Genomic DNA, 24,266 nt, shown 5'->3' with positions numbered 1-24,266 from the left:
CTCAAGAACTTAAGTGTTGCCCCCTAGTGGAAAAGTCCTCAAATAACTTGTTGCTGTTCACATAATGGTAATGAACGAAAGTATAGAACATTAAAAACTACAAATATTAGCTTTTTCCCTTATGCCAGTTTAGCTTTGTTCACCAAATTCCCTTTGGAGGAAACTAATCTTTGTAGTGCTTTCTGTTTGTTAGGGACTGTGTTACGAGGGCTTTTTATATATTATTATTCATTTTAAGCCTGTAAAGTGGCTGTTTAATTCTTACACAGTAGGTTACAAAGTCTAATACCACTATGCAATGAAATGTCAAGTAGAAAAAACTCAATTTATCATTACACTTAAAAGTATCTCCAGCATTTGAGAACGGCCCAACTTTGTAAATTCACCAAGCATTTGAGTTACATGCTAAATTGAATTATAATATTTTTACCTCATGCATACAGAATGGACAGCCAGTTTCCAAAGCTTTGGATGGGGGAGGGGGAAGGTGTGTTAAAACCATCTTTATGGTAACACATACACAATTATCAACCGTCTGAACAGATACCTGAAATAGTACGCTCTCAAATACTCAAGAAAAATGACCCGATTCTGGATTACCTAGCATCCATCTTCTCTTTGAGGGTGGGGGTAAGCTTGACTTTGTTCTTTCTGCAGAGCACATTACTATCTCACTTGGATTTATGTGGTAGGAAAAAACACGCTGAAGCTGTGTTCCCTACAAAGGTAATTGTTTATAGTTCACTAAAAATACTTTTATCAGTACTGTTTTAGCTTTCACATCTAATTTTCTATGAGTAAAAACATTACTTGTATAAATACTGTTACACACTGAAAGAACCTGTTTTCTAGTTTTCTTTAGAAGTAACTGTAAACAGAGAAATCCTCACTTAATTTGAAAGGGGGGAAAAAAGTGTATTTCTTTTATTCCAAGACTAACAGCTTCACAGAAGAAAGCTTAATATCCAGTAGTTATATAAAATGTATTTATATACAGACTTGTAACTATTGCCCAGCCACTAAATAAAGATCAAAGGAGATTAACAGAATGTAGTTTTTTTTTAAAAGGTTAAGACAGAGGGGTAGAATATGTACGTTTGTAGTGTCAAGAGAATAGAATACAAGCAACTTGACAAGACTAGGTTTATTCTAAGTATAACTTTTATTAATAAAAAGATTAACCATGACCATATGAGTGGCTGGGCTTATAGTTTGCTACACCAAAGAAATTAAAAATTGATACTTGAGAATATTGTTACAATAATTTATAATAGCATTCCTTTATAGAGGCATTTTAATTTCAGCAATGTTTCTCTTAAATATAAAAAACTAACCTTTAGTGTCACGAATGAGAATCATTATAGCTACTGCTGAATTAAAAAATTTCCGAAAGCTGTTTGGTGGTGTTATCTCAAGATCTACACCCAAACTTTAGGGAAACAATCTTCCAAAAAGATCTGGAAAATTGCCTGAGTATCAGTGTTTGATACTGGTGGCAGAATAGCCCACTTCCAAGTGTGAAGAATAAATAACACAAATTACGAATGCACCCAAGATCCCCAAATAAATTAGTAAAAGTGCCATTATTTTAAGAATGATCAGACATATAATCAATGTGTTTAAATACAAATTCAAATTTGTTAAGTCCAAAAGATACAGTAATTTTATTACATAAAATTCCTCCTGTATGCTAAAAAAATGTTAACTTACAAGACATAATATTTGATTAAGTGTAAAGGGAATTATGGTCAATTTGTTTAATCATTTTTCATTGATGAGAATAGAACAATAGGTAGTGGACATATATAGAAGCACTCAGAGTCCTCTAAAATTCAAGGTTGTTAATTACTGCTCAAGCAAAGCATACTACCATTCTTTAATAATATAAATGCCTACTCAATTTATCTTTTAAAAATAAAGTCCATTTGTTCTCCATTAAAGCTTCTGCAAGACTGACAAAGGTACATTCTACCTATATAAAATAGGGGTACTCTTCATCTTTGGATAGGTATCACCATTTAGGGAAATGTAGTCATATACAGATTACTAAATTCTTATTTGAGGCAGCTGTTGGAGTCCATTAAACACTTTTCGAACACTGTATCTTTAAAGTTTGTCTTTAATATTAATAGCTTTGGAAAACCAAAAATAGAGAAAAAACATCTATGGCAAAGTACATTTCATTCAGATTTGATAGCAGTAAAATACAAAAAAATTATTTAGTGCAGTGTCAATTTTAAGTAAATCACTTGAGGATAGTTTTGTGTTATGTTTTATGATTGCATGACAAAAAAAGTTTTTACTTGTTAAAAAAGTTTTTTAAGTCTTTGACTTAGTATTTAGTAAGGCAAAAATGAAATTAAGTACTGTAAAAAGTCTTTTAAAATGAAGCTACAAATTTGGTTCCCATTTACAATAATTTCATTAACAGGTAAGTGTAGATACAACGTATCCAATACCCTTATAACTACAGTAAAAAAAAAAGTCTCTAATGGCATTTATAGATTGTGAAATCCTTAGTAATACCAATATATATCCAAAACATGTTCATAAAGAACCAATACCTCTCCTTCTCCATGTTAAAGAACACTTGTTCAAAATAATTAACAAAAATACCAATAAAACAATGGAAACTCATTTCATTTCGCCCAAAGTTATGACACAAAATACTGGCTTAAAGAGGTAGATTAAAAAGAAAAAGAAAACCAGATTCACCATTCTTTGTCACTTTTATTCAGTAGTAGTTTTTTTTCCCTTATTTTCAGTGCCAGACACGGCAAGGAGTGATTACAGCCAACTGTTATGAAAACATTTGTTCGCAATATATACCCCCTTTCCCACTGACCCCAAACTGACTCCTTTTGTGTGCTTTCGTTCTTTCTTTTTTTAATACACCACCACCAAGACTGGGTGGAGGGGGCATGGGTAAGAGACATGGAGGGGAAGAGTCCAGGAGGCCAGAAGAGGAATGCTACAAGCCACAGTAAGAATGAGCTGTATTTAATTTAAAAAAGGGTGGAGGGGTGTACCCCACAAGTGATACAGTAATGAGGATACACAATTAAATCCCATAAGCATGACTGAGGCTTTCACTGTGTTTGACGTCATCACAATGGAAGGCATAAAAAGTGGAGTAAATCAATGTTGATACAGTCCAATCTAGTCCATTAGGCAAGATGGTGCAAGAAGTCGTTTAAATTAAAAGTGCCCTACCCTTACCTAAATGGCTAGCAGACATGGAGAACGCCACAGTGACGAACCCACAGAGCTTTCTCCATGTAGCTATAAAAAATGTGTTGTTGAATGGCACATTGTCAAACACTGGAAAGGGGCGCCACAATGGACCTCTCTCTTTTTTAGGTACAAATGCTAGATTCAACTATCTCAACTAAGCAGGAAGTGGGCTCTTCTGCTAGGAATGCCAACCCTAATTCACTTTGTCTTGAAATATATACAGATTGTTTGTAGTAGCTACAGCAATGATATTTTCCTTGGGGTGCCAGGCTGTATGAAGTATTTTCTTGTTGAAGTCTAGACTGTCAACACTTATTTCATCTTTCTTTCTCTTGCCACTTGCACAGACTTTGCGTGGCTTCAGAACCGTGCGAGGTTTATTGTTCTCCCGCGATGCTTCGAGGGTTATGTCTCGCTTTGTGTTCCTGTCAAACATTCTGAAGAAATTATTGTAAGATCCAGTCATGACAACACTGTAAAAGGAGACAGAACATTCAGTCAAATAATGGAATAAGTTTGTTTTCAGTAAAATGATTCAGTGATGAAACCTAGCCTGGTACTCTACCGGAAACAGCTACTTTAAGCAGATTTGAAATTTAGAGTGAGGGCTGCTGACACCAACCCAGAAACATGGTACTAGTTAATCAACTGTGCTACTTGGCCAGGGTCCTGTTTAATATTTCTAAAAAGTTTATTAGCAAAGTAAACCAAACTGAAATTTCAACATTTTAACTGTTGGCATGTCAAACTTACAATTGATCTGGTTCATAAGAGGGAAAATTTTTAAGATATTTAAATCATAATTTGTAATATCTAGAATTTTTTGTGTATTTCCACATTTACTAGTGACACACAATGTTTAATTTTTATCTGCCAACACTGCTATAAGATTACTAAGTTTATTTTAAGGAAACACTGGGGGGGAGGGGAAATAAAGTTAGGATTTATAATTTATGTCAATCTAAATAAAGTTTGTCATATTCTCAGTAAACATGGCAACTATACCAGGAGGAGTGACAAAACAGTACCTTTCTTTCCTCTAATACAATTTTCAACCTATGTGCCGCAGCACACTGGTGTGCTGCAAGAATTTTTAAAATGTGCAGTACCTAACTATGTACTCAGGGGCACTGACCTCTTTCCCCTTAGACTGTCAGATAAAGAAATGGCAGCAGCTAACACAACAATAGCCATCGGTGTGAATGAATAAAAATTATACTTTTTTTTTTTCCTGTCAGATTGGCAAAAAATGTATTTTTTTGGTGTACCACAGAATTTTAGTAATTAGTTTGTGTGCCATGAGATGAAAAAGGTTGAAAACTGCTGCTCTAATAAAATTACATTTGAATGAGTTCAAATTAAAATCAATTACCTATCAGAGCCATTCCAACAACATTCAAATTTGTCAAATATGCAGTCATTTTCATACAGAGAACAAAGTTTACTTCTGAGGTATTCATGCACCTGGGGGAAAACATAAATATATTATATATATATTCCTATTTACACCTGAAGATTTACTGATTAAAATTAGGAAATCGATTTAACAAGTTGATTTTTTTAAAAGGCATATACAGACACATACACAAACCCTTCAACCTTATGAAAACTTGATTCCCTTAGTAACAATAAAGGCATTCTATCCTTTTACAAACATAGGAGCCCCTTCAATGAACACATTTTCCTCCTGAACAATAGAAAAATTACCCTCTGGGAATGGCACCTGCACTCTTTATAAGCTCAACTGAAATTATTTATGCCAGAAAACATTTGATAATGGTGCAGATAAGAGCGTAAAGAATGTTACAGCAATATTTGAATATGCTAACACTTGGCTTTCAGTCTATTAAAAACTGCTGATTAAAAAAACAATACTGTGCTTTACTTCCTTTTTAAATATAATTTTCTGGGCATAAATCACTGAAGCATACATTATCATTAAGTGCATATGTCATGCATAGCATGACCATCTCTTGGTCTGGTGATAAATTATATTACTCTAGGTATGCATCATTGAAAAATTTGGTATCACTTGATATTACTTATATAATATCAAAAGCTAATAAAAATATACCTTTTTTGGGGAAATATAATTCTAAATAAATAAATCTAGTAATTAAAATGTGTCCTGATAAATGATACATTTCATAAATATTCTTAAATTACAAAGGAAAGTTTCAAAATATTTCTTACTATCAGAAGGAAAAAAGGAGTCTCTTTCACTATACTTTTTTACTTAAAGGGGAACTTCAACACAAGTGATGACAGGCAGAGTAGGTACCTTCTAAATGTTAGAATTCTCTATTCTTTATGAAACAACCTAAAGTCATCTTAACTTTAAGTATAGTGAAATGATTCAGGCCACATCTATGTAACAGTAACTGAAAATTTAACATAGAAGAATTGCAATTCATGTAGGGTCAGTATTAAAAGTAAGTTAAGGTGAAAAATTAATAAAATCATAATTACCCTTTAATCACACACGGCTCAGCAAGATATTCATACAAATTCACCACCAACAGCTCAATCTGCATACACTGCATTTGAGTATGATGGGGCACTATTCCCAATCACTAGCCTAACTCAGTGTAGGCAGGAACACTGCCATTCAGGTAAGACAGGTAAATCATAACAATTCAGCAAAGTTTTAGAATGTATGTACAGGGTTTCTCATCAAATAATTTACGAGTATGCAGTTATGGTTGAAATATATTATTCTCAATGGGAATGGGGCAGTGGTGGTGCGGATGGCTAGGAGACAAATCAGAATCTTGGCAGTTATACAAATGTCATTTGAAAACAGCAATATTGTACCTCATTGCTTTTGTTGCAACGTAACATGCATTTGGAAATTTCAAATACCATGGAGGAGAATATTAAGTGGTTTAGTTTTGTTAAAGAGGATTAAAAAGTTTGAGAAATACCATTCGAATTTATTGAGAATATACAACATAAACTTGGGAATCCTGTGTCTGTAAAGCAGTGCGAGTCTCTTCTCCCCCGCGGTAACCTAGGGCCTGACACAGGCTGCTGCCCTGGCCGCCTTCCCGCTGGGCACACCTCTCTCCTCTGGGAGAGGAGGTGGGGATGAGTGGAAGTGCCGGCTGACAAGGGAGTCCAGAACTGACTCCCCGGAGAGAGAGACAATTCCTAAAGCTGCCTGCTGGGCTTTCAAGCCCCTTTCTTTTAGTGTAAATACAACAGTTATCAGCCAAAGGCAGAATGCTAGTCCCTTTAACCTGGCATGCCACAGTTAAGCTCTGGTTCAACTACTGCTGCACATACTCCAACCTTCTACTAAGACTGACCGCTCTCCCCAACCCCCCCTTCCACCTGCAGACCTTAGTAGGGTGCTCTTCCCTTCTCACTTTAAATGTAGATAGAAACGGGAAAACAAGTTATCAATATTGAACCAAACCCATAGCAAAATCACACTTTAACTGCAAAACTACAACAAAGCCTATATAAGTATATCTAAATTTAACATAAGGAAAAGCCTAATAATACTCAAGGACGTCTGAAGGATAATGCCTAACTGGGAACAAACACTGTATTAGAATTAACACATAATACAAAATCCTTCTCTATAAACACACAGAAGTAAGTTGGATATATGGCCATCGAAAGAAAAAACTGCAAATACCTGGTATGTTTCCACAGGCCTGTTTTCCATATTTAAGTCCCAAATTTTGACTGACAAGTAGTCTCTAGTCATCATATATCGACCACTATGGCTGAATTTTACATCAGAAATCGAGGAGATTATTTCAGAAAAGAAAGACCTGTTACTGGGATCTTCAGGTTCTTCAAACACTAAAAGACAAAAAAAAAAAAAAAAAAAAGGCAATTTATATAATATTCTGGCTTGCACAAAGCATTTGTTGAAACAATTCACAAATTTCCTAAGAGGCAGCTAAAAATGACAGCCTAATAAAAAACTGAAAAACATCTCTCTGGCTTTAAGATAATCTCTCTGAAAGTTTCTTAAACCTTGCTGACTGGCTATTTCAAGCCAGAACTTGCATGTGTGGCCGGCTACTTTGGTCAGCAAGGTGTTTAAAATTACTTTAATTAATGTAAGTGCAGACGGGAGTTATCTTGTGACTGGTCAGCAAGGTGTTAAGTGAATGACACAGACACTACAACTAAAGATGTAAAAGATTTATACTTCCAGAGTCCCAGAGCTAATTTAACAGACCAGGCTCACCCAGGACTTCTGACTTCAGTGCCCCAGGTTTGTAGGTTCTGCATACACACACACACACGCGCCTTACTGACTTTGCCTGTGCCATCATCACAAGGAACACACCATCCTCACCAAATTCATACCACCATTTAATTTTTAGTTGCCAGGTAAAATTATTTTCATGAGTTTTAAAAATATTCAAAAAACATGAAGATAAGAATTATGTAACTCAGTGCTTTTCAAACTTTTTTTTTTTAAAGCCAAGGAAACTTTTTCTTCGAAGAAATCTTCCTAGGAAGCTCAAAATTAGAAGCAGAAAGGGAGGGAAGGAAAAGAAAAGGAACTGTTTTACTTGAATACAGGGTTAGAGAGCCTCACCCCAAGTTCCCAAAGAGTATCATTCCATTAAAAATATATCCACTGGGACATCAAGAGACACGCCCCTGAGGAAGCTTATGTTTTTCCAGTAGAATAACCTACCATGCCTCATGTAGAGTCAGCAGTTGCAAACCTATACACATGGGGTTATCACATCTGAGGCTAAACCTTTTAGACAAACAAAATGTTACCATCTGGGGGGGAAATGCAATTAACTTACGTTTAGAATGCCTATCACAGAGGGCAGATGCCCTCATGTCACATAACCGAATAGTTCCTTTACTGCTGCTGTAAACAAACGTGTTACAACTGTTTGGATGGAATTCTGCTGCTGTAATCACTTCTGTTAGCTCTTCCATGTTGGCAGGCTTGATATCCACAATATCTGGATAGCATTTTATTAAGGAATTTCCACTGAGAAAAAAGGGCAAATACAATTCTACATTTTTCAAAGCTAACATTAATTTGTAGACTGAAGCGCAAATATTCTGAATTGCATATTAGTCCTTATTTGACCGCAGAGGGAGGCAAAACCTTTAATACTTAAAAAAATTCTTAGAAGAAAACATGGGCAAATTTTAAGTCGTTTTAGACTGCAGAGGTCTGTTTTTCTGAGTGTGACACAAATCCCAAAAGCCATAAAGAATAGATTGATAAGTTTATCTTTCAAAATATTAAGAAACTTAGCGTGCATTCCAAACAAAACAAAAATCCTCAAGGGGAGCAAAAAGGGAAAAACTATTTGTACTACAAAGTAGGAAGCTAATTTACTTAACATAAAAATTGCTTTAAAAACAAAGAAAAACAACAAAGATGCAAATCTAATGAAAAAATTAGGAAAGAAAAATATACAAATATAAAAAAAACCTCATGTTTACTCATGATGAAAGAAATGCTGAACAAAAGAGGACTTTTCACTAGCTAGACTGGTAAAGTAGGAAAACTGCCTCTTTTACACATTAGTAGAGTATGATTATAGTAAAGCGTTAATTTTTCAAATGATATCTACTTGGAAATACAGTAATAGCAGTAGTGATAGCTGTTAACATTTTATTTAAAAACATACTTAAAAAACATTAATTTATATACATCTCTTTTTCTCCATATATAGTATGTGTGTGTGCCAGGTATGTATGTTTATATATCAAATACTTGTATATGCACAGAAATTTTCAGAATATAAACAATGAAAATGGGGTTTAGAGAAATATTTATATTGACTCTATACTACCACCACCACCAAAAAAAGAGAAACCAAATGGATACTAAAACTCCTGTCTGTAATTTCCAGATGCCAAAGATTAATTCGCAAATCATCTGCGGATAAATATGTTTCATAATCACTATTAATAGAAATTGAGTTGATGTGGTATGTATGAGCATTGGCAAATATTCTTCGAGGACTGGCCTCAACCATTAGATCCATGGGCCTAAAGACTGGCACCTGTCAATAAGACACAAGAAAAACAGTCATTACAAAATGTTCATTGTTTACAATAGCGCTTAAGCTTCAGAGCACTTCATTTCTACAGTTTTTGAGGAACTATAAAACAGCATAGTATTACATAGATTTAGTTTTAAAAAGTAACTGATGTTGGTCTTCTAAAGTGTTGAAATAAGAAAATGAACAACTTAATTTATCTTCTTTTACAGGTAGCAATACTATTAGAATTTGCCGTTCTTCCTAGTTCCAATCTTTTGCTTGAAAGAACTGCAAAGCTAATAAATGTTTATGGTTTAAATTAAAGTGGTTAAAAAGGAAATTAACCCAGAGTATCTAATTCTTGGTATTTTTTATCTGCAACAAGATTTGGTCCATTTCTACTTTTTCTGTCTCCAAAGAAAATTAATCTTGAAACTTAAGTTTGTAATAGTTGATATTCAAATCAAAAGAGCAAAAAAGAATGGGTATAGAATATTAGAGTCCTGGTTCTGCCCCTGGCCACAGTGAGACGTCTATGTAGGTCAGGGTCTGTTTGAAATGAGAGTTTTTAGTGTCTTATCTAGTTACAGAATTGTTGGGATGAGGGCAAACTGTAATTATCCCTATTCAAGTTCTGGCTCAGGATCTAGAATATATAGCATGAATACAAAATGCTGGTGTAGCTCAGTTGGTTAGTTGGGTGTCATCAAAAGGTTGCTGGTGCCCGGATGAGTGTGGCTCAGCGGTTGAGCATCAATCTAGGATCCAGGAGATCAAGGTTCAATTCCTGGTCAGGGCATCTGCCCAGGTTGTGGGCTCGATCCCCAGCAGGGGGCATACAGGAGGCAGCTGATCAAGGAATCAATGACTCTCTCATCACTGATGTTTCTTATCTCTCTCTCTCTCTCCCCCCCTTCCTCTCTCTGAAATCAATAAAAAAATGTATTTTAAAAAAAGGTTGCTGGTTCAATTCCCAGTCAGGGCACATGCCTGGGTTGCAGGCCTGATCCCCAGTAGGGGGCGTGAGGGAGGCAGCCAATCAAGGTTCCACTCTCACACAGATGTTTCTTTCTTTCTCTCTCCCTTCTCCTCTCTCTAAAAATCAATAAAAATACTAAACACACACACACACAAAACCACTATTCATCAGAATTAGAGTAACTTTTTCTTATGTACTTACTCGTAGTGTAGTGACTGTAGTAGGATCTCTATACCTTCCATCTTCCTCTTTCAAGTTATACCCTTCTGGTCTTTTGTCCCTTTCACTGATTTTCCACAATTTTATTGTTTTATCTGGGGAGACAATGAATAAAGTCCTCAAAAAAAAAAAGTAATACTTATAGGAGAAGAACACTTTATGGTATATTTAAACATGCCATTTCATATTTCACCTAAAAAGATACCAAGAATGCCCTGGCCGGGTGGCTCAGTTGGTTGGAACATTATCCTGCACACCAAAAGGTTGCGGGTTCTAGCCCTGATTGGGGCATGTACAGGAGGCAATCGATTGCTATTTCTCTCTCCCTCTCCCTTTCTCTCTCTCTAAAATCAGTAAAAACAAAACCTCAGGTGAGGATTAAAAAGAGAAAAAAAAAATCCCAAGAATAAAACCCCTTATCTGACTCAACAAAAACCAAATTTCTTATTACCAGGTAAATAAAAACACACAAACAGAAATACAGTACAGATACTGCACTTTTATGTTAATAGAACTCATAAAATTCCATCTGATATTAAAATCAAGTCATAGCAAGGTCCTTACCCTTTAAAACAATATAGCCAGAGGGGAAAAATTTATTATGTGTATATTAACACGTGTCTATACATACACATAAACACATACATACATATGCTCAATATTTAATTTTAAAAAGAGAACAAACAACAAAATTGGTTAAGATGGCCGAACTATTCCTAGCAGATCCTATGAGTCCAGGAATTCCTTCACAGGTCTGAATGCCTGTTTAAATATATATTTCCCCACTGTATTAGTAGGTAAAATTGACTGATTAAAAGCATACGTTCCCAAGTTCTTCAAGACAAAATTCTTATGTATCAAGAATATATAAAATAATATTTTTTAAAAATTAACTTTTATTTTGGAATTGAGTTCCAGAGAAGTTACAAAGACAGCACAGTGTTTCCATATACCCTTCACCCAGTTTCTTCTGATGTCAACATCTTATGCAAGCTGGTACATTTGTTAAAACTTAAGAAATTAACGTTGTACATTACAACTAACTAAACCCCAGGCTTTACTCAGATTCCACGAAGTTTTCTACTATCCTTTTGGTTTCAGGATCCCATCAAGGATCCAAAAAATTCTTTCGTTGTCAAGTCTCAATCTCTCTAACTTGAACAATTTCTCAGACTTTCCTTACTTTTCATCACGCTGACAGTTCTGAGCAGTGGTGAGGTATTTTGTAGGATGTCCCTCGACAGGGTATGTTTGCTGTTTTCTCATGACCAGACAGGAATCGTGGGTTTTTAGGAAGAGCACCAGAGGTAAAGTGAGGGCATACATGGTATCAGTGGGACTTTTCCGCTTTGCTCACTTGGTTAAGGCAGTATGTGCCAGGTTTCTCCACTGCAGTTACCATTTTTCCCCTTGCCATATTCTATTCTTTGAAAGTGAGTCACTAAGTCCAGTCCACACTTAAAGGGAGAATTAAGTTACACTCCCTGTAGGAAGGAGTAACCATCCACATATTATTTGTAATTTTCCTATAAGAAGTTTCCCTTCTCTCCCATTTATTTATATCACTATGGACTCATGCATATTTAATACTTTGTTATTCTAAAATTGCATTCATATAAAACTATCACATTCTTAACTGTCTTTCATAAGCAAATGGGCATAATACAATTTTTAAAATAGTGTATATAGACACTTTATAAAACTGTCAAACAGAAAGGTAGCAGGGACTCCTCTAACCTGGCCACCTCTCTGCCTGTGGAGAAGAGTATGCCAGCTGCCCCTGTGGATGCCCTCTGCAAAGGTGAAGTCTAAACAGAAAACGGCTAACTCTACTAATTTGTAATCTAGTGTTTCATCTAAACCCTATTGTAATCATGTTTCTGGTTATCTTGCAATTCAGTTATGTGTGTTTTCTATGTGCTATTTATATATTTATATAATTTAGATAAATAATTATATACTTTAGAATATTTTATCTCCAAATCTGTAATATAAATGAGTCAGGCCTAAATTCTGTATTCTGGGAGAAATTATCATCTAAAGATGATGAGGATGTCAAGTCACCCCGCCCACTATCCAATCCCCATGATCATCTTATGGCCTGTTCAAATTCATCAACCTTGAAGACTGAGATAAAGAAATCACCATAGCCCAGTCATGTGGCTCAATAGTTGAGGATCAACCCATGGACTTGGAGGTCAGGGCACAGGCCCCAGTTTTGGGCTCGATCCCCAGTAAAGGGTGTGCAGGAGGCAGCCAACTGATGATTCTCACTGATGTTTTTTTCTCTATCTCCCCCTCTCTCCTTTCCTCTCTGAAATCAATAAAAACATATTTTAAAAAAAAGAAGAAGAAAAAAGAAATCACAATATACTTGTCAAACTTTCAAATGAGATGAAATTAGTTTGTGGTTCCTAATAGTGTTATCAGAAATACTTAAAAAAATTATAAAAAACTAGGTCAAAACTTCTAAAACAAATTAAACTTCAAGAATTTTAAAAGTGATAAAATTTATGACATAAGAGGGCAAAACTTCTTTTTCAATAGCATAAACACAGGACAAGGCACAGAAGTACTACACAATTACAGTGCGGTGGTTGGGGATAAGGCTGGAAATAAATTAATGTTTTAACAAATATGACATAAAATTAAATTTTTTTTCATTTGTATGCTCTATGGAAGTGACTTTAATCTGGAGTCTTTTGGTCCATAGGTAGAGATACATAATCAAACTCCATTAAACTATATGCAAGATTATGTGCTTTTAAACACAACTTTTCTGTGAAGGGGATTGTAAGATTCTCAAAGGTATCTGTTACTTCCAAAAAATTAAGAACTGCTCTATGGTGATACCCTAAATTGTCAACCCTAATAATTAAAGAAGTATTCAAGAAGTCCAAAGGTCTATGTATATTTCTGGCCACATGCAGAGGGTCGGGACAGGTAAAACTACGCTACCAAGTTTCCTCTGTGGGAATACAGCTTTAGTTAAGACTGAAAAAGTTTCTTATTAACAAGCTGTTAAAAGGCAACCTATTATGAATGAACTTGCATTACTCATATATTCAAGACCCATCCATGGTCAACAGGTTACTGTCACACCTTTTTGCAATGTGGAGGAATTAAGGAGAATTCAAAGGTGAAAGATGATAGAGAATAAAATCATTTGAAGAAACATTAAGTGACTAAAGATATAAAAGGTGACTATAAAGTTATTTAAGTAAAAATGATTTTGGAAACACCAGTTTATGATGACCATGGAAAGCCAATGCAAGAATGAGGGTAAGATTAACTGCTTTCTCTCTTTCTAAAGAATAACATTTTTCAGATATAGCTCAAGTCCTCCTCCCATTCTTTTTCTTACCCCACCAAACCCAGACACAGCAGTTTACAAAATTCCCATTCCTATTCAATCCTTCCACATTGGACTCTATTTTTATAGCACACACAAAAAAAATGCAGCCCTCAAATACCTGTGTTTTATTTAGTATCCATTAACAACAAATAGACAAAAATCTATGAATGCATTGTACAGTGTCCTTTGAAATAACTTTGATTATTAATCAATGATTTTTAAAATACACCTAGTAAACCTATTTGGGAGACATTGTTGATCTGTCTATAGAAAAGGACTACATAGATTCACATACCCCAGCCCAATCACTAGAATTCCCAGTGTCTCTCCTTGTACTGAACCTTTGCAGGGTTTAGTGTCTAGAAAGGTTCATCTGACTATACACTGCCTTGCTATTTTAAACCAAAGAGGAGAACAAGGGAGTCTGCAAGGAAGACTTATGAAGATGAGCTGGGAATTGAAAGCTATTTAAGATTTAATCCATAAATAAATCGAAACGCAATTTGCTTTCAAATAATACTGAGAAAGAGGGGAAGGAGGAGGATCTGAGAAACAGAACTGGCTGTGAACTAAGAATTATTGAAGCTGGTGATGGGTATGGAGGTCTTCATTACACTATTCTATCTCAGCCTATGTGTTAAAAATTCCCCTTTATAAAAAGTAAAATGATTTAGCACTAAGAAGTGAACTGGCCAATTATTAAGAAGAAATACTCCAATACATGAAATGTATAACAACACTTCCCTGGGACATTTACTACCAAAAGAAGAAACTATATAAATGGTAAAATTATGCATTATTTGATGTCAGAGAAAAAAGCAGTATCTGAAATACTATTTGAAATAACTTAGTTTACCACATAAATTAAAGTTGAACCAAGGCTAGAAGCTAATATATGACATGAGTAAACATAGTACCTCCATCTATGATGCTGTAAGTTATAAGCTTTGTTTATTTGTTTTTTAATCCTCACCTGAGGATACATTTTTCATTTTCAGAGAGAGAGGAAGGGAGAAAGAGAGAAACATTGATGTGAAAGACACACACCGACTGGTTGCCTCCCACATGCCCCCTGACCAGGGCCAGAGATCAAGCCTGCAACTGAGGTAGGTGCCCTTAGCTGGAATTAAACCCAGGACCCTTCAGTCCACGGGCCAACGCCCTAACCACTGAGCCAAACCGGCTAGGGCAAGTTATAATCTTTAAACCATTATTTCTAGTTATTTTTCTTTTAATAATAAGAGAGGGGAATGCAGTTTATGTAAAAAGAGGTACAAGCGTTAATGGGCTGGTTAGGCAGCACCTTGATGATAAAAAAAAAAAATATGGGCTAGAGGAGGCAAACATCTACAGTATCAGAGAGTGGCATCATTTTGTCAAATGCATTTCAAAGAACTAGATACCAAGGGTGATGAGACCTAAGCTGGATGAAGGGGGAACTCAACATTCTTTACCATGTCACCCCAGAAGTCAGGTACCTGAGTTTACAGACTGTGAATGGTAAAGAATGGTAAGGTCTAGGTACTAAAAATTTGCTTTTATCAATAGTGAAGATAGGAGAAAATATGAGAGTTTTTCCCAACCCTTGTGTCAGTCTCAAAAAGTTTTGATATAAATTTTTACCAACTATGGCTACCCAGAATCTGAAAGGATCTCTCAGTCACTCTAAAGACTCTCTTCAGCCCTCAGCCTCCAAATGCTAAACTAAGTCACAACAACTTATGTGCAAAAAAATTTAGGACAACAAAAAAAGACCCAATTCTTAACTTGTCATAAAGGCATTTAAATCCTGGTAGTCACCACACAATTCTAACTCTCACTTAAAAACTTTTCCTGAGAAAGCAAAACGGTGTAAGAAAAAAATGAGGCTTGCTGGGAAGAAGACAGTATGTCAATTCCAGTTTGTGTCCTTACTGGACAAGGGTCAAGTAAGCAGAGTGCTCTCCTAGAGAGTATCCTTGAATGGACACCATCCTCTGGCAGTGTCCTTCAAATTTATAGTTTGAAATACTCTTTGGACAGTTTTGGAACACTTCAAAAGAAGGGAGGGAAGAAAGGAAATTAACATTTACTGAGCATGTATTATGTACATTAGGAGTTATCACATTTACTACTCATAACAATACAATAATATATAGATAATACTATCTCTACGTTGCAGGTGAGGAAAATTTGACTCAGTGTTAGTAACCTGCCCAAGACTAAGCCATAAAGGGGCAGAAAGAGAATCAGCTCATTCTTTTACTATAAAATGTGTGCGTGCAAAAAACCCTGACACCTGAAAATCTCCTTCATAGAATTTAAAAACAAAACGAGAGCCCAGCCGGGTGTGGCTCAGTGGTTGAGCATTGACATAGGATTCAGGCGATCACAGTTATATTCCCAGTCAGGGCACATGCCTGGGTTGCGGGCTCAATCTCCAGTCAGGGGCATGCAGGAGGCAGCCGATCAATGACTCTCTCATCATTGATGTTTCTATCTCTCTCCCTGTCCTTTCCTCTCTCTGAAATGAATAAAGATATATTTTTTAAAAAAAGAAATGAGAATTAAAAAGGGAAGACAAAAAAGAAGAGTTTATATTCTATGTGGGGAAGAAATATTTCCAAATGTCTATTTGTACATCTCTCTTAACAACTATTTCTCTTTGAAAAGTGAAATGTATCCTGAAGTATGTGTACAGAGAGAGCATGTGAAATAAAATTTACACTTACCATTGGTAGACAATAAAAACTGAGCAGCATTTTTCTGGGGTAACCACCTAATTTTGTTGATCTTTTCTTCTATTTCTAAACTTTTCAAGTAGTCAAACTCTGGTTCATGGCTCTGAAAGGTGCTGTAAACATTATATTCTCCTCTGCTATGAGACTGGATTTTGTTCTAAAATGGAAACAAAAATATTCGGACCATTTGTTGAGAAATATTTCAAAATAGTAAAATGTAATCAGTTTCAATAGATCTTGCAGGTTCTGGTTAATTCATTACCTGTATCTTATATAAAATTATATTCTATTTTTAAAAAAATTTAAAGGCTTTCAAAGAGTAAATAAGAAAGCTTAAAAGAAAAAAATGGAAAAGCTAAATAAAGCTTAATGATTAAGCCCAATTTACTAGGAAAAGTGACACTGAAATATGGATCAATTTTATTACTAATTTACCATTATATTTTGAATAGTATAGGCTCAAATTGATTTAAAAAAATCTGAGCATCCTTAATAAGGGTGCTCATCTAAAAAGTAAAGATTAAATGGAGAAAAGCTCATCAGAAACAGCTGGCTGAGGCACACCTTCTTTCTCTGTCCACTTTAGTCAATTCTCAATCAGTTATTTAATATGATATATTGTCCTCCTTTCTCTTTCTCCTGCCTGTCTTTAGGTCATTTTACTGCACCATTTGACCCTACTACCCACCTCAAGACTACAGTTATAGAGCTTTGATAGTCCTTAAGTCCACATTCAGCATCATCCAGCAAATCTCACCTGACAGCCCCATCAAAAACTGCTTACCGTCCTGAAATTAGTCTTCTTATATTATGAGCCTAGCACACACCAGTAATTTATTTCACTTACTATCAGTGAACATGGATATAGTTTAAGCTATTAGATAAAGACACTACTTGTGAACTTCTTTAGTTAACACTAATACCTTAGGCAAAAGTGGGAATTCTAACCATGTTCAGAATTTCATCTTTTAACCTATCATCACATGATTAAATGTCAATATGATTTCCTTCATAATCCTATGTATTTCATGCAATTAAACATTCTGAGAAGTTCACAGAATTTACCAGGCTACTGAAGGGCACAAAAAAGGTTAAGAATCCTTGCACAATCCTATAAATTTTACATCTTAATTTCTATAAATGCACCACATACATATAAAGTTAAAAACAGACCCCAAAAAAACAGCTTTGGGAGAGAAGGGCAGTAGTGGAGGAGAGGACAGAGAAGGCTTCTAGAGTGCCAGTAATACCTCATTTCTTGATCTAAGGGATACGTTACACAAGTGTTTGTTTTGTGAAAATTCATGGAACTGTACACTTACTATTCTGTGCATTTTTCTATATGCATGATCTATCTTGGAAAAATATTTTAAAGTATTTGTAGATAATATAAACTTGAAACTATTTTGGAGCTTTTAGCATTATCCTAGTATTAGAATACAGACCATTAAAAATTTTTTTTTCTATCAGGCAAAATCCCTAAAAGACTTTAAAAAAAAGCGAAAGTGTTGGAGTCTTGGGCTTCCAGAAGTTCTGATTTAGTGGTTTTGAGGTGCAGTCTAGGAATCTGTATTTAAAACACATGCCCCAGGTGATTCTAACATCTTATACTCTGAAAAGCACAACAGATCAAAGAGTGAATGAAAAGAAAAGATAAGACCTGGTAGCTTAGAAAAGGAACCTTATTTAATAGGTGTTTTGATTGGAAGAAACCACTGTGACAGTTCCTTGAACTTCTTGCGTATTCTTTCTTCCTGACAGATAGATATCCAACTCTCATGTATTTATTTCCATAATAATAAAATAATCTCTTCTTTACACATGAATCCCTAAATAGCAAGACTCTTCATAGTCTCTTCTGGCTATACAACGTCTATCCCTTCAACCATTCCCCACTGACATGTCTAAATTTGCCATTCTGATTGGCACACAGTAAGTACCATGTTAAGTGAATGCTGCTACATCACCCTAAAACAGGTGTGTTTTCTCACTTAAACATCAAACCATAATCCTTTTTATAAATGATATTGAATTCTATTAAACTGCATCTTGTTGATTTTTTTTTTTTTTTGCTAATCCTCATCCGAGGATGTTTTTCCCCCATTGATTTTTTAGAGAGTGTGCAGGGAGGGAGGGAGAGAAACATCAATGTGAGAGACACATCTATCTGTTGCCTCCCACACGCACCCAGGTGCCCTGACCAGGGCCAGAGACTGAACCTGCTGCAACCCAGGCACATGCTCTTATCACTGAACCACACCAGCCAGGGCACATCTTGTGGATTTTGAGTCCCATTCTAGTCTTTCCAAATAAAGAAAGAGAATACAATTATATTAATAGTACTATTGATCTTGTATAATAAGCATGCTTTCTAAGGTTTCTTTCTGTATTCTGTTAAGGAGTTTTATGAATATCACTTTAAGAACAAAAATATGAGCCCTGGCCAGGCGGCTCATTGGTTGGAGTGTCATCCCGTACACCAGAAGGTTGCGGCTTCAATTCCCAGTCAGGGCATGTGTGGGAGGCAACTGAAATTTCTCTCCCATCGATGTGTCTCTCTTTTTTTCCTAAAATCAATGGAAACACATCCTCAGGTGAGAATAATAAAAAGGAACAAAAATATGAGGAGTCCCAGAAAGTTACCAGCAGTCCTAGAAAACAGAAAACAAACATTGTGTAACAATTTAGAAAGAATCCAGGAAGAAATAAAAAAAAGGAATAACTGCCCCCTTCCCACCTTTCTCCTTAATTATTCCTTAAAAAAAAATAAAAAAAATCATATCCTGCCACATACCTACTTTGATGTCAAAAGCCACTGTATATAAACTATGAAAACAAGATGGGTCATACCTAGTCAGGATATAAATTAGATATCAAAAATTTGGATCCATTATTGGGAGTGATCACTTCATAAGGTATATAAATGTCTAATCGCACCTGAAACTAATAGAATATTGTATGTCAACTGTGATAGGAATATAAATTAATTTCTAAAGTTTGGACCATTACTGTCCACATGGTGTGTGATGCCTTGCGGAAATAATTTTACCCTTGTGCTTCAACTTCCCCCTACATGACCAGCTTCTATCACAGAGATTCTATCCAACAAAAAACTACTCAAACACATTAGTTATAAAAATACTATTAAATGACACAAGATCAACAAGCTGAAATATATTCGAACTGAATAAAGACCCTCTAAATGATTACTGGGATTCTTTGATTGGGAGATAGATGGAGAGGCAGCAAGACACACCCTACGGAATTATAGGAAGGGGACCTGCCGTGTCTGAAGGGTAAAAGAAGCGAGAAAGGGTGAGTTAAAGATGTAAAGGGGTGATGTGCCAGGTTCACAGATGGTACTACAGGACTCTTTCTTAAATAACTGAGGACAACAAAAGGAGTAAAGGATAAATGGTCTCCAGTCAAGTGAAGTCTCGCAAGGAACCCTGCCCAACTTGAAGCTGGAGAGAGGCTAAAGCCCCAACAGTGCTAATGCAAACAGCACTAGCAGCAGCAGCAGGGGCTAAGATGTGCTCACTGGACAGGCAACAGCGTGCCCTGGAATGTATCAGAGCTGTGGTTGTTAGAAGCTGAACTGGAATTTAGAGAACCAAGTTCTAATTCCAGAGCTTTGATATTAAACTACGAAAAATAACCTTGTATTATAAACTTTTCCTGGGATTTATCTAAAAATTAGGAACAAATCATGTCTAAGTTCTCTTCTTTTCAAAATGCAACACTATTTTAACAGATATGTATATATATGAATTCATAAAATCTAACCTAAATATGTTAGGTACTAAAATAAAGGTGCCCCCAGAGGTGTGAGGTACATATAGTCAATGACACATTGATTTTGCTGAAGATAACACTATTATTAGAAACACCAGTATAAGAGAGGGCTTAAAAATGTAGAAAATAAGTAAAATGCACCAAGTTAATATTAATTAGACTAAGTTCCGGGAGTGGGGAATTCAATTACTATCATCATTGTTATTTAATTTATCACTTTTTAAAAAAACACATATTTACACTAAGTAATTCTCAAAAGACATACTACTAATTTGAGGTTCTAGATAATGAATCTTATCTTGAGTTCTTAAATAGTAATTTAAGAATGCTAGATACTTGAAAAAAGAAGTCCTTTTTTCCTGCCTGTGGTCCTTCTCAAAAAGTCAGTCACTCGGCTAATTCCTTCTATAAAAACCACATGAAATGCTGGCCTTATTCTCCGACACAAGTAAAACCTGTACCAGTTTTAGCAACTCCATGTTAGATCTTTAATTCCAATTCAATATATTACTGACAGCCTTTAGGAAAATACTAAGCTATTGCTTTGACTACATTTGTTGAACCCCTATTAAAGTAAACCTCCTCCATTAAATTTGAGTCACTTATTTTTCACATTTAATTTTGACTTTAATAACAAACCACCTTCTATAGAAGGTGAAAATGACCTCATTCTCAAGCAAAATATTTCTAAATTAGTTTTTAATTAACAAACTAGATTTTAAAATAATAGAAAACCCTCATTAAAAATGTAGACTCTCTCAGAAACCCTCAATGTAAGCCCATGTATTTATTATCCTTCAAGATGGAACTGCTTAAGAAGCAAAATTAATTTTAAATGTTTTTCTTAAAACACCTTTCTTTAAAACAAAATCCAAGTATAGAAAGCCACTGACTTTCAGTAAAAAATTCAAGGCAGAGAATGCCTATGGGAAAGGCAACTGTAAATTCTGAATAGGAAAATTAACATTCATATTTTGGTTATCAAAGAACACTGAAAAGATGACACATCAGAAATTCTGGGTTCTAGTTGTTAGTTCTGCCACTAAGTAATCAAGGGATCTCTTAATATCTTGACTTTTCTCTTTTTTAAATACAGTGAAATTGTAATCTGTAAGGTATATTTGAACTTCTCTAAGTATTTCAAGATTCTTATGGGTTAAATTTAAAAAACAGGAACAGAAAACTAATTTCGCACCCCCATTCCCACAAGAATATTCTTTGTCAAGAAAAGCTTGAGTCTTATCTTCGTCCAACCAAAAATAATAAATAAAAGGAGACATATTTAGTGTATGTGCATCTTCTAATCAGACACTATTAATCATTTCTTTTAAAATTAAATTACCTACCTCACTGGGGTGTTGTGAGGATTAATTCATTAGTGTTTGTAAAGCACTTTGAGATCCTCAGGTCAAAGGCGCTATAGAAGTGCAAAGTAGTAGTATTATTACTAGATTCTTTGCTTATTTAAGGAATTTCACAATCCTTTAAAACCTAACTCTGTGTTATAATTTAGACATCTATTTGTAAAACCTTGTAATTTATCCACATTACTCTTTAACTATTTTTAAATATATTACAGATAGAGAGGGGCAGGATGAATCAAAAATAATTTTAAAGGTTTAACTTGGATCTACAAATGGCAGGAGAGAGTAAGGGAAAACCTAGTATGACAAATTTTGTTTAGATAAAATTTTAGTGAGAAATCTTGTCAATCAAATTTAGAAGTGTGCCCAAGTTTTATACCCAAAACAAAAACAGAAAACTACTTTAATTGCAGATTCTGCAATGAGAATTTCCTTTCTTCAAAGAGAAAAGGAAACAATTTTCCAATCAGCTCCATTTTAAAAGGGGTACTGAGCTTATAAATTACAAACATATACATGCAACTGTCATTTAAAACCTTATTTATATCAGAGTAACAGTATCAGTATGGACTGACATCAAAATAATTGAGTGACTTTTTCTTTAAGCTGGCCTCCCACACCCAACTACACAAAAGCAAACTAAGCAGTGAGAAGAGGTCAAAGCAATTTTGGTTTTTGGAGTTTTCAGAGGGGAAAAAAGAGGGCCAAGGCTTCAAAACCAGTTAATACCTTGGATTACTCCACCAATCTCCACCCCCTTCTCTCAACAAATCTTTCTAAAATGAAAGCATTGTTTTAAAATCAAAGCAACACACACATGTACATACACACAAAGCTAAGAGAAACATGGCTATCTATACGTTGAATATTCTGCTTGGTAAATAGACATTACTTTTAAAAACTGCCAATATCCTCTGATGAGATTCTCCAGTGCAACAGAAACAGAAGTTCCAGTCCCAAGAGTAAACTGAAATTTATTAAAACTTTAAACACTTACCTCCTGCTCCTGTTGAAAGATGACGACTCTACCTCCTTTATCTCCTGTTGCTAGTAATTCTCCAGAATGATTAAATTCTACTGTCGAAATTATATCTGCTGTATAATTGAAACAAAAAAAAAGACATTAGTTTCTCTCTCCCAACTCAGTAGCGTTTTAGAACTTAGCATGTTTTCCCTAACATATTCCAGGTCTATACAACCTGCCATCAGAAATAAAGTAAATCTGAAGTTCTTTCATAAATATTTTGGTTCACCAAAAAAAAATTCTCTCCAGAATAAACCAATATGAAACATTTTAACAAAAAGGAACACAACAAATAATAAATACTAGTGGTTTACTAATATCTCATTAAATTCATGAATGTAATGAAATCAACAACTTGTGGAACATTCTATGACAGCAGCACCATTAAACATTAATAATTAGTTTGCTAATTTTCCTTCTTATATACTTTTGATAAGCTCTTTTATGCAAACCCAAAGATGGACTCTAAAATTAAGGGCAGGTATAACTAAAATGGAAAAAATATTTAAATGTAAAAATAATTTCAGATGAAATTTTAAGTCATAAATTAATAAATTCAAATTATGGCCTCTCAAACAAAAATTTGCAAATAGAACACACTTATACCAGAAATGCTTTGTGCTATGCACCTTCAGTATGCACAGCTCTTCTTGTGGCTCCCAAACACTTCAGGGGCACTAGAATCAGTCATATTGCACCCAAAGTTGGTGCTAACTTCACAGTCAAGTTCAAATAAAATTATCAGGGTTTTTTTCCTTGCTTTTTGACACCAGAGCCATTTTCCTAAGGAAAAAAATCTAAGTTACAGAACTGGGCATTAGATAAAGCAATACACTGTACAATTCACCACTGTTACTAACACGTTCTTCTATAAAGCATTATGCCAAATTAGGAAAGACTCCATCATATGCATTTTAAACAAGTCAACTTTTCCTACAAAAAAAGGGTTATTTTCTGGTCTACATTAGCTCATTCTAAGAATTTAACAATGTAACTTTATATAATAAAGAACACTATGTACCTAAACACTTACTGACCAATGTATCTTACCAATAATCTGTCCAGCACTGCATTTTATAAGTTTCTTTTTAGTGATTTTTCCAAGTTCAGCTTGATTTTGGAAAGCTTTCTTTGCTTTCTCCATTGTCTACGTCCAAGGCATTTTACCTTTTTGAAACTCTCTGAGAAACTACTGAAAGTTACACATGCTCTCCCAAAAAATTGTACATATTTAAGTGCACACAAAAATATGCACACAATTTCATAGGGTTTGGACAGCACCTCACCTCCAGGTTAAATATGTTAGCCCCAACAGCCCACCACAGCCAGTGGTACCAGAAGGAAAGAATATTTACTGTTTACATTGCATGCATATGTAACACAAAGGTGTAAAACAATGTACTGGACTCTGTAAAGTCAAGTATCAGTAAGTACTTAAAAGTCAATCCATTAGGTGCTCTGTACTGTACTGACTTGTAGAGTGAATATAATAAAGCATTAAAAGCATGCCTAGTCCCTGCACTTAAAGCACAATAGGGTACAGCTGGAGAGAGAAAATAAGTAGGAACTAACAATATTAGGTTAGGTTC

General features: G+C 35.0%; 1 protein-coding gene across 2 annotated transcripts in view; it reads right to left on the bottom strand.

The window, feature by feature from the left end:
- Positions 1 to 1,568: 1,568 nt before the first annotated feature.
- PPP2R2A (protein phosphatase 2 regulatory subunit Balpha) overlaps positions 1,569 to 24,266 on the bottom strand; it is a 63,644-nt gene continuing 40,946 nt past the window's right edge. For both annotated transcript variants that reach the window (XM_016203453.2, XM_016203455.2), the window contains 8 exons: positions 22,651 to 22,748; positions 16,486 to 16,651; positions 10,402 to 10,514; positions 9,065 to 9,242; positions 8,019 to 8,183; positions 6,878 to 7,047; positions 4,607 to 4,698; positions 1,569 to 3,707 (listed from right to left, as the gene is read on the bottom strand). In XM_016203453.2, coding sequence (XP_016058939.1) covers positions 3,428 to 3,707; positions 4,607 to 4,698; positions 6,878 to 7,047; positions 8,019 to 8,183; positions 9,065 to 9,242; positions 10,402 to 10,514; positions 16,486 to 16,651; positions 22,651 to 22,748 — 1,262 coding nt within the window. In that variant the 3' untranslated portion in view covers positions 1,569 to 3,427. The remainder of the gene's footprint in view (positions 3,708 to 4,606; positions 4,699 to 6,877; positions 7,048 to 8,018; positions 8,184 to 9,064; positions 9,243 to 10,401; positions 10,515 to 16,485; positions 16,652 to 22,650; positions 22,749 to 24,266) is intronic.

Source organism: Miniopterus natalensis, chromosome 4 (genome assembly GCF_054644295.1).
Source record: "Miniopterus natalensis isolate mMinNat1 chromosome 4, mMinNat1.hap1, whole genome shotgun sequence".
Taxonomy (NCBI): domain Eukaryota; kingdom Metazoa; phylum Chordata; class Mammalia; order Chiroptera; family Miniopteridae; genus Miniopterus; species Miniopterus natalensis.
Note: the sequence above shows the minus strand (reverse complement) of the source record. Positions and strands in the feature narration are given on the sequence as shown.